At 44.3% G+C, this 12,987-nt stretch overlaps 1 protein-coding gene across 1 annotated transcript in view; it reads left to right on the top strand.

Moving 5' to 3' along the window:
• RAPGEF3 (Rap guanine nucleotide exchange factor 3) overlaps positions 1-12,987 on the top strand; it is a 73,536-nt gene that overhangs the window by 49,213 nt on the left and 11,336 nt on the right. Inside the window, exons 11-18 of the mRNA XM_058169245.1 lie at positions 649-764; positions 2,157-2,245; positions 3,906-3,984; positions 5,046-5,196; positions 6,453-6,535; positions 6,898-6,937; positions 8,714-8,795; positions 9,278-9,424. Coding sequence (XP_058025228.1) covers positions 649-764; positions 2,157-2,245; positions 3,906-3,984; positions 5,046-5,196; positions 6,453-6,535; positions 6,898-6,937; positions 8,714-8,795; positions 9,278-9,424 — 787 coding nt within the window. The remainder of the gene's footprint in view (positions 1-648; positions 765-2,156; positions 2,246-3,905; positions 3,985-5,045; positions 5,197-6,452; positions 6,536-6,897; positions 6,938-8,713; positions 8,796-9,277; positions 9,425-12,987) is intronic.

Here is a 12,987-nt window from a genome sequence, read left to right as displayed (position 1 = left end):
TTAGATACTCTTCTGTCTTCCATTGTTTCGGTTTCCTCTTTGCTTCAACTTTCCTGCCCTTAATCTATTTTACTTGAATTTATTTATTCCTAGTGGCAATATGTGGCTTTCAAAATGATGGTGAATGCAAATTCCCATGTTTGGTGACCTCGACTACTGTCTGCATCATTGCCTCTCTTTGTATTGGTCTAACGCAAATTGTACACAACCTCTATTATGCCACTGCTTCTGTTATCCTCTGATATATATTAATCAGAATCAATTGGAATATTTGAGCAACGATGCAGAGTCCCAAATGGAGGGGGATAGATATTGTAGGTTTTTCCCCCTGCTAAATTCCAACAGTTGCCAGTTTTGATCACACTGATTAACCAGCCTGCTTGTGGTACTTGAGTGCATATTCCAGACTTCTTTCCAAGAAAAATGCTAGAGTGATTAAAAATATGTTCCTCTGCTTTGATATTTTAAATGAATTTATATGCCAACATTGTGACAAAGTCACAGGAGCCTGGTAATGGGGTTGCCCAAGACTGGCATATGGATATCAAATCTAGTAAAGAATTCAGAAATGGATTTTTCCACCCTTTTCTTTTCTTGGCTAGTGTGCGATTGTGTAAGCTAACATATCATCATTTGTTTTCTTCCTAGGATGTTGAAGCTAACACCCTGCGGCTGAAGGAACATGGGAAAGTGGTGCTTGTTTTAGAGAAGAATTCACAAGGCAGTAATTCCAGTCACCTTGCTGGGACTCTGGGGAGCAGTAGGTACAGCAATCTGCCCCCTTCATTTCCCTGCTCCTTCCTCTGACGTACCTGCCTCCTCATTTCCCCCCCTCCCTTTTCCCTTTGATAGAACAGGGAATCTTCCCTTGCAGGCAATCTCTTCTCCCATACCCCATATGTTTGATAGGGAAGTCACTAATTCCTCATGAATGTGATGCTTAAATCTCTTTGCTTCAGTAAGGTTTATTGTACAAGTTGCTTCATTGTAAACTGCATGCTGATTTTGTTGGTGTGTGCACCGCTTTAGATATATACAAGTGTGGGATCTATACAGGTAGTTCTTGGCCCACACCCATAATTCTATGCGTTCCGTCCCCGCGCATACACGCACAACCCCCCTGGCTCTCCCTACTCTGGCACGCGATGGCCCAGTAGGCCCATTTTTCTCTCTCGCCTGGCTCCAGAGCCTTTCTAGGAGTCTGGGGTGTGTGTGAAAACAGCCTCCCCATGCCAAGGTCCTCCGGAGCCCGAAAACGGCCCATTTGCCAACTTACGGTAGGACCAGAAGGCCCATTTTTTTGCTGTCTCCAGCCTCCAGGGCCTCTCTAGGAGTCTGGGGAGGGCAAAAATGGCCTTCCCTATCCCTCCGGAGGTCCTCCGCATGCCAGAAACGACCCATTTTCCAACTTCCAGCGCTGCAGCTGAGCCTCCTTCCCCCGGAGCACCAGACTCTGCGGGCCAAGTTCCTGGAGAGGCGCCAGCAGGCAGATGGCCGGGAGCGAATCCAGTGGGCTGCTTTGGAGCCCCAAGCCCCATGGAGCTGGCACAGGAGGCACAGGTGGAAGGTGGCCTTTTCTGCAGCATCCCTCTCCCCTCTTTGGATTGCCCTGCAAAAGGGGAGGGCTCTGCCTTTGCAGAAACGGGGTGGGTGGTTTGTACTGAGGATTGGTGGTGGGGGGATGCATGGCCCTCTGGGATGGAGAGCGGGACAAGAGAAGGCTCCAGGTTCACTTGGGCAGTCAAGTTAGATGGCAGAGGGAAACTCAAAGCATTAGGGGCTTCAGAAGGGCAGAATTTGCTTCAGAATGCGCAGCTCCTGGCTCTAACAGTGAGTGACGTCAAGTTGGCCATGCCCACCCAGTCACATGACCACCAAGCCACGCCCACCAAACCACGCCCACAGAACCGGTAGCAAAAATTTTCAGATTTCCCCACTGGCTGGAGTAGATGATTACTGTAATCATATGGGGCTAATGTGAGGAAAACTATTACGGCTGCAAATGCAGCCAACCTTTGGGACCGTAAATGTGTGCAAGAAGGGCTTTCAAAATTGATGAATTGTAGCTGTTTGGTAGATGTTAGCTAGGTCTCTTGAGATTGGTTTCCATGATATAATTGCTACTTTGGATCCCAATATCTTGTTTTTTCCTTCAGATATTCAGTGATGGCTGGAACCCCTGAAAAAATACTTGATTACCTATTGGAAACCATGCGTTCAGATTCTACCCTTTCTGATCCTGTTGGTGAGTATAAAATAGTTTGCATAAAGGAAAAATTTCCAGAACAATTGTTGTTCTATAAGCCAATATAGTGAGAAGTTGAGGACTGCAGGCAGCTAATTTGTCCAGAGCAGAACTAAGAATTGTATCCTGGGGATGATTTCAAATTAAATTTTCTAAAGCAGATGTGTACAACACAGTTGCACAAAATCGTAAAGCCCTTTCAAATATTGCTATGAATGGTCACTTTCACTGTATTTGAAAAGGAAGATTCCTGGGGATGATTACCCGTTTATATTACATGTAGTCCTTGACATACGACCATAATGGAGCCTGGCAATTACAATTGTGACAGTTGTGAATGCATCGTCTTTTTGACTGATTCAATTTTATGACTTTTTTTACGACAGTCATTAAACAAAACCGGTAGCTGTTAAGCAAACCCATTGCTCGTTATGGGATATTTTTGCCCAAAACTGGAAGTAATTGCTGGAGTTTGGGCCAAAATATAAATTGTGATCATGTCACCATGGAGTGCTGCAAAGTATCATAAATGTGGGCCAGTTGCCAAGTGCCCAAAATGCATTCATGTAACCACAGAGGTGGGGAGGCTGGGATTGTCAGAACCAGGTTGAAAGTATCTTTTTTGGGGGAGTGGGGGGGGGGGAGGTCTGTTGTAATTTTGGATAGTCGCTAAATGAACGATCACAAATTAAGGACTTCCTGTACCTGATTTTAATTAATTTTGTACAATTGATTCACCATTTTGAGTTACTTTAATGATGAGCAAAAATAAATATTTGGTATACCTAAATTTAACTTAAATAATTTTAATGGTTGCCCTGGCTCCACCCACTTTTCTTCCTCAACCCATCCATAGTTGGATGTGATCGCTGTCGTTTCTCTTCTCCAGGATATCACTCAAAGGCCAAGAACAGCACTCCTGTTCTAGTTCGGCCAATTCAAAGACACTCTGCAGCTCTGCTATCTTTTTCTTCATGGCCATTGTGGAAAGAAGCAAGATGAAAAAGATGTAGGAAAGCAACTGTGTTATCCATACTCCCAATAGAAATCTATCTATTTAAGGAATCCTCTTTTGCCTGAAAGGACCCCCAGCCCTAATCACAGATAGTTTTTAGACAGGAAGAAAATCCTTGGGCTTTATTTTAATAGAGGGTGGCTTGCCATTTGCTCATCTCTTTGGCCAAGTGGCCAGTGGTTGTTCTTGTGTTGGAGCATGCATGAGCGTTTTGCAGTGGTGGAATTCAAGTTTTTTTTACAACCGATTCTGTCGGCGTGGCTTAGTGGGTGTGGCAGGGGAAGGATACTGCAAAATCCCCATTCCCTCCCCATTCATGTGGGAAGGATACTGCAGAATCTCCATTCCCTCCCCACTCCTGGGGGAAGGATATTGCAAAATCCCCATTCCCTCCTCACTCCTGGGGGAAGGATACTGCAAAATCCCCATTCCCTCCCCACTCTGGGGACAGTCAGAGGTGGTATTTGCTGATTCTCCGAACTACTCAAAATTTCTGCTACCGGTTCTCCAGAACCTGCTGAATTTCACCCCTGGCGTTATGTCAAGGCAGAGGAGAGTGTGAATCTTCTATGCTAGCTGGCAGTTGATTAGAACAATATCTTGCCTAAAAGTCCTATTTCACAATGGCTTCTCTCTTCCCTGCAGATACATTTCTGGGAGATTTTCTCCTGACGTACTGTGTGTTCATGCCGACGCCACAGCTGTGCCGAACCTTGCTCCAACAATATCCTTCCTGGTTGCTTCTGCCTCAGATCTTAGCGGGAGAAGCCTAGTCAGCAAAAGGCTTCCTTTGGAGTGAGACTGCCCTGGGTTGATTTAGCAAAGAGCGTAATAATTCCCTCCATGCATCTTAGATTGTTACAGTGCAATGGAGGGAAGAGATAGCACTTCTGGAGGGTCAGGTTTGGCTCCAAAGTCTGTTAAGATCTTACCTTTATGCTAGGACAGTGTTCTTCAACTTAATGCCTCCCAGATGTATTAAATTACAACTCCCATTGTTCTCAGTCCGTTGGAGTTCTAGAAGCCACACTAGGCATGTTATAACAAAATAGAGGACTGGGTTTTGATTTAAATTCTTGCAACATCATGTCAGTCCTCTTTTATATATTGTTTCTGAGTCCCCAGCAAGTTTGATATGACAGGAAATTTCTTCATATCCTGTGTATAAACACAATTATGTATAGACTTCCAATAGATTTTTTTCCTTGAAGTGTCCTTTCTCTAACGTTCCATGCTGTAAGCATTGATGGTTATGAGAATATACAACTCTAGGTCACAGAATTTTGCATTAGGATGGGGAGTGGGGGTGGAGACACACAACAGCTTTAAGATGGGAGTCTCAGTCAAGCTGTCTATCACCAACCTTCTCCAATGCATCGTCTTCCAGGGGTACTGAATTGCAACCCTTCGTTTTCCATGTGGAGGCAGTAGATTAAGAAACCTTGCCTATAATTTATGGAGGGGCTGGTCAGCTTAGGCTGGGACCCAGCAACTCAAAGGCCCATTTTTGACACCTGCCTACATCTCACTATTTGGAATACATCCAACAACATTTGATGGTTGGCTATATAATATCCCTCAATGTCTTTAATCTCATATCACACTGGACACTGTGGACAAGTTAACATGCCAGCTCCATATGCTTTTGAAAACCTGCTACTCTCAGATACTACTGCCATGTGAAGAAATCAAGTCTCACCTCCCACCACCCCAAAAAAACCCCTCAGAACCTGAATGGGGCCTATTGTATCATTTTGGGCCTGCGCTTCCTTGACTTTCATTCACCTTCCATTCGGAACCTTCCGAAGGCTCAGAGCAGGACAAAGCTGCTTATATCCTGGGGAAAAGGCAAAAGATCCTGTGGTTGGTCAACCGGTGGGTGTCCTTGTACGGACGGCTGCTGCAAGCAGAGGCCTGTGCCGTGGCCTTTTTGCAGGTAAGGGAAGGTTGGTGAGGACCTAAGGCAGAACATTGTCTTTGGAGAGCAACACAGTGGGCAGTAGGGCTGAATATCAATGGTAGTATAGAAAGAGACAGTGGCCGTAAAAATTGAGGGAGATGGGAGGTTCAAAAATGTGAAAAATAAATAAATTGGCACAACTCGGAAAGCATGTTTTGCCTGGATACAGTACCTGAGAAATAGGCAACTTTTTCCCCCCTCTGAGGTTTATATGTGGTGGTGTTGGTTAGTATTATGGTTTGTTGCACAGTCAGCCAGATGTTTAGGCTCGATTTGACACATTTGTCCACCTGTTGAGTATTTCCGGAGGATCTGGGCTAGGTAGATGTAGGATGATATTAAAGATATTGTCACAGGATGTAAGCAGTTCCAAGCAGGGCTGCCTTTGGCAATTGACGGATGATAGTTTTGTCAAGGGTGGTGGATGATGATGATGATGATGATGATTACGGTTGGTTACAGTAAACCACAAGTTTAGACTGGATTTGGCATTTTTATCTACCTATCAAGTTTTTCCCAAGTAATGTAATGCATTGGCATGGTATATGCATGGATCCAAGCAGTGTGGCATTTGTAACTGACAGTTGGAAATTTTATCAATGTGCAGATTTTCTAAATGCCATCCAAGATTTTTCCATAAGGCACCCAATGTGCCGATAATCACTGAGACCACTGCAGCTGGTTTATGCCATCAGTATTCAGAGCTTGATATTGTGTGATCCAATTCTTTGTCTTCTATTCTATTATCCCTGGTATTGCCACATCAATTGCCCGCACTTTCTTCTTTTCAACCACAGTTAAATCTGGTGGATTATGTGTCAAGATTCTATCAATTTGCCTTCAGAAATCTCACAATTGTCATTATTACATGCTGCCTTTCTCCCAGCAGCTCTGGGTGTTGGCTGGGAGAACCCACACCTACCCAGGCATTCACATAGCACACATACATACATACATGCATGCAAAACCTCACTTTCCCCAGCAATTTTTGCAGCTGAAATTATTGGAAGGCTGAAGTATCTAATCTCTCTCCTAATTTTACTGCCGTTGCCACCACAACTTTATATAATAAAATGGGTTAATGTATCCCACCTTTATTTATTTTTTACATAAGTCACATTGGTTGTCTAGGATTCTTCTCCCTTATTGTGGACTTGGAAATCTAACTTGCTCCTCTCCGAGATAGCCTGCCTTGCTGCTTGTGCTAATCGGTCTCGGCCAATATCTTGCAGACCATGTCAGAATGTGCAACTCAAGATGCTCGTTTGGGCCCCCTGCTTCGAGAACAAATACAGGATCGCCGGAGAAACCGAGCGTGAGTCTCCTATATCATCTCAAACTGTCTAATTGTTTGTGTGCTGTCAGCAAAAGAGCCTAGTCATAAGTAGGATGATCGTGGCAAAAAGCCCAATTTTCTGGGAAGTCTGAACACAGGTATGGGCAGACGTCAAGTTAAACAATTGCAGCCAAATGTTTGCATAACAACGCAGACGTGTTGATATATACTTGGAATGAAAGAACTGTAACAGAAAACTGTAGAACAATTGAATGTGTGGTTTGGTTGGGCTACTTGAATCCTTGCAGTTTTAATACTGCTGCTGGGTTTTCTCAAAAACAAAGCCTCTGGTGGTCTGAGTAATCATTGTGATCTGATATGGACTTTTCTCCTCTTTGTAGGATAGAAAATGGCAGCAACTGTGCATCCCCAAAGCTACAGGTAATTTCTTGCCTCTAACAAGAGGTTCTTCAATTATTTTCTAATCCTTTATCACAGGGGTGTAAAACTCAAGGCCCACAGGCGGCATCCGGCCCACGGGATCACCTTGGAAACAGGGAAGGACCAGCCCGCGGTGTCTCTGCCGGTGAAAACAGCGCTTGGGAGGGCCACGCGCAGCCAACCCGAGTTCTGTTTTCGGCTGTGATGGCCTCCTGCAATCTTCTGCCAGTGAAAACAAAGCTCAGGCGGGCCGCATGTAGCAGAGTGTTGGGGCCACCACAGGCGCCCCTGACACAAGTGACATCGAGCTGGCCACGCCCACCTGGCCCCCAAGATCAAACACAACCCTGATGCGGTCCTCAATGAAATTGAGTTTGACACCCCTGCTTTATCAGCAGTTGCAGGTGGCGTTCCCAAGTAGACAAGCTTAATTTTGCTTAATTATTTTCACTGATTTTTTTTGGGGGGGGGAAGGGCTGGAAGTAAAGCAGAATTCAAGAACGGAAGTAGCTCAGAACACAATTGGATCTGCTACCTGTGGTCATGCTTTCCCTTTCATTTTATGGCACAAAATACCATCTTTTCGTTGTGGCATAATACTCCTGCTATTGAGGGTCACACTTTCTTCTTCTCCCTTCCATCTTCACACCTTAGCGTAGAGTTGCTAAAGGAAAAAGAAACCAGGATAGATTCCTCCCACTTTTTTTTTTTTTTTTTTGAGGAAATGAGACATGCAGAAGCAACTCAACGTTTTCCCTCCCAACCCTCTTCCCAAGCGGAATTCTGTAAACTGAATTACATTGCTTAATCCTGGTATAGGAACATGTATGCTAAAATTCCAAAAACATATTTTATCTTGCTAATTAAAGTGAGAGAATTAAAAAAAACACTTGTTCTCAGCCATTGTAAATCCTGTTTTATGGCCCGTCACTCTTAATTTCTATTACTTTCATCCAACTGAGTGTGTGTAGTTGCTAGCCTTTGACTAAAAACGTGCATTTCTAGGATACCTGAATTTTCTTCATATATCTAGATAGAGAAAGATTGGGAGAGGGGAAAAAAAACATATAGGTAGCCCTTGACTTGCAACAGTTCATTTAGTGACTGTCCGAAGTTACAATGGCACTGAAAAAAGTGAATTATGACCATTTTTCACACATAACGACTCTTGAAGCCTCCCTGTGGTTACATGATCAAAATTCAGATGCTCGGCAACTGACTCCTATTTACAACGGTTGCAGTGTCTCAGGATCATGTGATCTCCTTTTGCCACCTTCTGATAAGGGAGGGCCAGATTCACTTAGTAACCGTGTTACTAACTTAACCACTGCAATGATTGACTTAACTGCGGCAAGAAAGGTCATAAAAAACGGGGCAAAACTCAGCTAACAAATGTTTTGCTTAGCAACAGAAATGTTGGGCTCAATTGTGGTCACAAAGTCAAGGACTACCTGTATTTTTGGACACCCACATTTGCACTAAGTATCTTTAAGGTCTCCAACCTTGGCAACTTTAAGACTTGTGAACTTCAACTTCCAGAGTTCCTCAGCCAGCTTTGCTGGCTGAGGAACTCTGGGAGTTGAAGTCCACAAGTCTTAAAGTTGCCAAGGTTGGAGACCCCTGCTTTAAGGAACCAATGTGTGGGATATGGGGAAAGGACTCTCCTATTAAAGTTTAGTGCACATTAACCTTAAGCATCCACTCGTATTGTGCTATGACTTCCTACACGGTATGAATTTTTTTCTTTTCTGTCTCTTCTCCTTTTTTCACTCCCAGGTCAGGAACGTTGTGAACTGGTTTGCCATCCAAGAAGAACCTTTTCTGAATAGCAGTTACACCATCCGAATCAAGGACAAAGGTCATCATGGTTTCCCTGCTTAGGGTTCAAACTGCTGTGCTCTGACATTGATTGTCCGTTGCATAATCAGAACAATTGTCAGTGGGCCAAGATATGGGCGCTTGGCTCCATGAGATGATGGCAAGGTTTCGATTAGCTTGATGGGTTAGGGCAGTGATGGCAACCCTTTTTGCCGTCGTGTGCCAAAAGCGGGGGGGAGCACGGGGGGATCACATGCGTATGTGCCCACACCCATAATTCAATGCGCCTTTTCTAGGAGCCTGGGGAGGGCAAAAATGGAGGGTCTCCGGTGGCCTGAAACAGCCTGTTTCCTGATTTCTGGTGGGCCTGGAAGGCCTGCGCGCACCGGAACTGAACTATAGCAACACTTGCGTGCCCACACTTGCGTGCCATAGGTTTGCCATCATGGGGTTAGAGTATATTCTATATCTAAGGAATAGCTTCTGTTGCTAACACTCTTTCCTTTCCATCTTCCTCCTTAGTTTCATATGACATATACAGGCCTGACTATTCCTGCCTTACCAGACTGTTACAGGTGAATGCCTCAGTTAAGGAAATCATTGCATCATTAGTAGACTGTCAGGACTGGAACAAAGATTGGATCCTAGTCAAGGTCAATTCAGCAGGAGGTGAGTCCACTGTAACCTTTTACGTACTGTTTCCCTGGAAAGATAATGAAGCCAGGCTAGCTTTGCAGGAGTTACATGGAGATGTCAGTCATGCAAATTAGCAATAGCCTTAGCACTTACACTTATATACTGCTTCACAGTGCTTTACAATCCTCTCTAAGCAGTTTACAGAGCTAGCCTATTGCCCCCAGCAATTTGGGTCCTCATTTTACCCAACTCGAAAGAATGGAAGGCTGAGTCAAACCTGAGCTGGTCAGGATCGAACTGCTGGCAGTCGGCAGAATTAGCTGCAATACTGCATTCTAACCACTGTGCCACCACAACCCTTTTGTAGATCCTTCATCCCAACACATGACCCATCTGGCAAAACCCCTTTATGAGGATGCAAACAACGATAACAATTTACAGCTGTTGGCTACCTGAAAGTCCTCTAAATGTGCTCAATCCATGCATGTCTGTCATTGGAAATCAATTTTGTCAAGAATTTATCAATAGCATGAAGCAACTTAAGGGAATTTCCCTATTCTGTTGTCCTCTGCTTACTTTACCTTGAGGCAAAGAGCAGTAGCAATAGCCACAGCAGCAGATGGTGTGGTCAGCAGAAGCTGCTGATGGTTTCCACCATAGTGTTACCAAGTCCTCAACGGAATGAGCTCCTTCACTCTGGCTCCATAGGCATTATTGGAGTTTTTAAATAATGGGTAGTGATGGCAGTGGCAATGAGTGCACCACTGGAAGACTTGAAAGACAAGGTTGGGATCATCATGGAGAAAATGTATATACTAGGGGTGAAATCCAGCAGGTTCTGGAGAACCAGTAGCTGAAATTTTGAGCAGCTTGGAGAACCGATAGCATAAATTTTGAGTAGTTCAGAGAACCAGCAAATACCAGCAAAGAACCAGCTGGCCCCAGAGTGGAGTGGGAATAATTTTGCAGTATGCTTCCCCTGAAGTGGGGTGGGAATGGAGATTTTGCAGTATTTTTCCCCTGTAACACCCACCAAGCCACACCCACCAAGTCACACTACGCCCACCAAGCCATGCCCACAGAACCAGTATTAAAAAAATTTGGATTTCACCACTGGTATATACTGTTATCTGGGCAGTCAGAGTTGACAATGACTTAATGGCACATAAATGATACAGATAAACAGAGTGGGAAGGGACCTTGTAGGTCACCTAGTCCAACCTCCCACCCAAGCAGGAGACCCTACACCATTTCTGACAGATGGCAGTCAAGTCTATTCTTGAAAGCTTCCAGTGATGCAGCTCCCACAACTTTTGAAGGCAAGCTGTTCCATTGGTTGATTGTTCTCACTGTCAGAAAAGTTCTTATTTCCAGGTTGAATCTCTCCTTGTTCAGTTCCCATCCATTATTCCTTGTCTGGCCTTCAGGTGCTTTGGAAAATAGTTTGACCCCCTACTCGCTGTGGCAGTCCCTCAAATATTGGAATACTTCTATCATCTTGCCCCTGGTCCTTCTCTTCACTAGACTAGCCATGCCTAGTTCCTGTACCCGTTCATTGTATGTTTTAGCCTCCAGTCCCCTAATCATCTTGGTTGCTCTTCTCTGTACTTTTTCTAGAGTCTCAACATCTTTTTTATAGTGTGGTGACCAAAACTGGATGTAGTACTCTAGGTGTGGTCTTACTAAGGCTTTACAGAATGGTATTAGTTCCTCACTTGATCTCAATTGTATCCCTCTGTTAATGCAATTTAGGATTGCATTGGCTTTTTTGGCTGCCGCCACACACTGTTGGCTCATCTTTAATTGGTTGTCCACTAAGACTCCAAGATCCCTCTCACAGTTACTGCTATTAAGCTTAAATGAAATTGGGGGTAGCAATTTTGGGAGATGGATACTCCTGCTTTATATGTAGTGACAAGTGGCTCCACTATAGCAATGCTCTCCTGTAGCAACTGAGAGTCATATTCAAACTGGGGTTAAATCATTGATGTATTTCAGTAAGAGTCAAAACCATTGCAGAAAGAATTCCTGCATGTTTAAAGCTAAAGTATTTGAGGCAGGGAAGAAGAGCATGCAGGTTGGTTAGTTTCCATGAAATCATTCTGAAACTTCCTTTTCACATTTCTAACAAAGTTTTATAATCTGAGGGAATTATTTCTCTGATTTTTAAAATTGTATTAGGAAGGCAATTCTTGAATATCTGTTAGAGATGAATGTCCATGCGGCACTTGTTCGAATTAAAAAACGGCAGGGGTCTCACCTGAAGCACTGGGAGAAGAACAGGGGTGACATTAGTGGAGCTTCTGATTCACTAGGACACACTTCTAATTTTCAAATAATTTAAATTGTGTATCAGTTTAATCGTGCTATGCATCTGATCTGTAGTGAAATCTGAACCGGTTTACTACCTGTTTGCTGGCTGCGCATGCGTGCTATGCGCTCACGAGCAGTGCGCACCATGCACCAAATGTGAGGTGTGTGCGTGGGCATTGCACGTCAAAAGGAGACATGGGGTAAATAGAACAGCGCGGGGGGGGTGATCAGCTGTGGCGCGCATTTTTTTTTACTTTTAAAAGCATTTTTTACAACCTATTCAGCCAGAGGTTGTAAAAAAATGCTTTTAAAAGAAAAAAAAAGGCTCGGATGATTGCTCGGCTCAGCTGTGATTGTCAGAGCTTTTTTTTACCTTTTAAAAGCATTTTTTTCTCTTTTCTGCCATAGCCTATCTCCACCTACAATGAGCTAAGAGAAGAGTAAATTTACCTACCACTGTTAACTGTGTGGTTTGTAACTTGTTTATCCACAACATTCATCTATCCCATCAAATGTTGGGTCAGCTGTTGTTTGTATCTCTTCTCTCATGCTTCAAATGGCCTGGCTTCCTTAAGAACCCAAGGAAAAGGCCACATGTGGATTTATCTAGGTCTATCAGATAAGGACAATCTGCCCCTCTTGAAGTTCTCCTGGGTTGTCTGCCATGGGGGCCCAGTCTGGTTTTCCCCTCCATCAGTTCCCCCTCTCCACACTTCTTCTGTTTCCATGTTTCTGCCGGGAAGGGTATTGACTCCCTTCTCCTCCCCAGCACAGTCTGGCTCCTGACAGTCTGCCAAACAGCTGTAAGTCAAGCCACGGAGTGTCTCAATGAGAAAAGCAACACATCAAGAAACTCTTTTTCTGTTTAAATGGCATTCTGCTCCCCCAGGAGGGGACGGACAGACCAGAACAAATTATCTCGATGCATAGAGAAGGGGTGATTTAACTCTTTTATCCATCATGCATCTTGTAGTTGGGATGAGAAGAAAGTTGTATGTGGATCAGAATGGGTATTCAGCCGGTTCGTAACAGTTCAGGCGAACCGGTAGTGGAAATCATGGCGGCTTTATGCTGTCCTGTTTAGGCATGTTTTCGAGGCCGGGCGCATGCGCAGAAGACAAGCGAGAGAGCAAAGCACATGTGTGTCAAGCCAGGCGCATGCGTGGAAGGCATGCTCGCAAAGTGAACGTGCGCGCAGCGAACCAGTGATAAGGATATTGGAAACCCGCTGCTGATGTGGATGTACATATATATGTGCACGCAGATGTTGATCTCCGGCTGTC

This window comes from Ahaetulla prasina, chromosome 2 (assembly GCF_028640845.1).
Source record: "Ahaetulla prasina isolate Xishuangbanna chromosome 2, ASM2864084v1, whole genome shotgun sequence".
In the NCBI taxonomy this organism is placed as follows: Eukaryota; Metazoa; Chordata; class Lepidosauria; order Squamata; family Colubridae; genus Ahaetulla; species Ahaetulla prasina.
The sequence above is the reverse complement of the archived record's forward strand: the minus strand, read 5'-3'. Positions and strand labels throughout refer to the sequence as shown.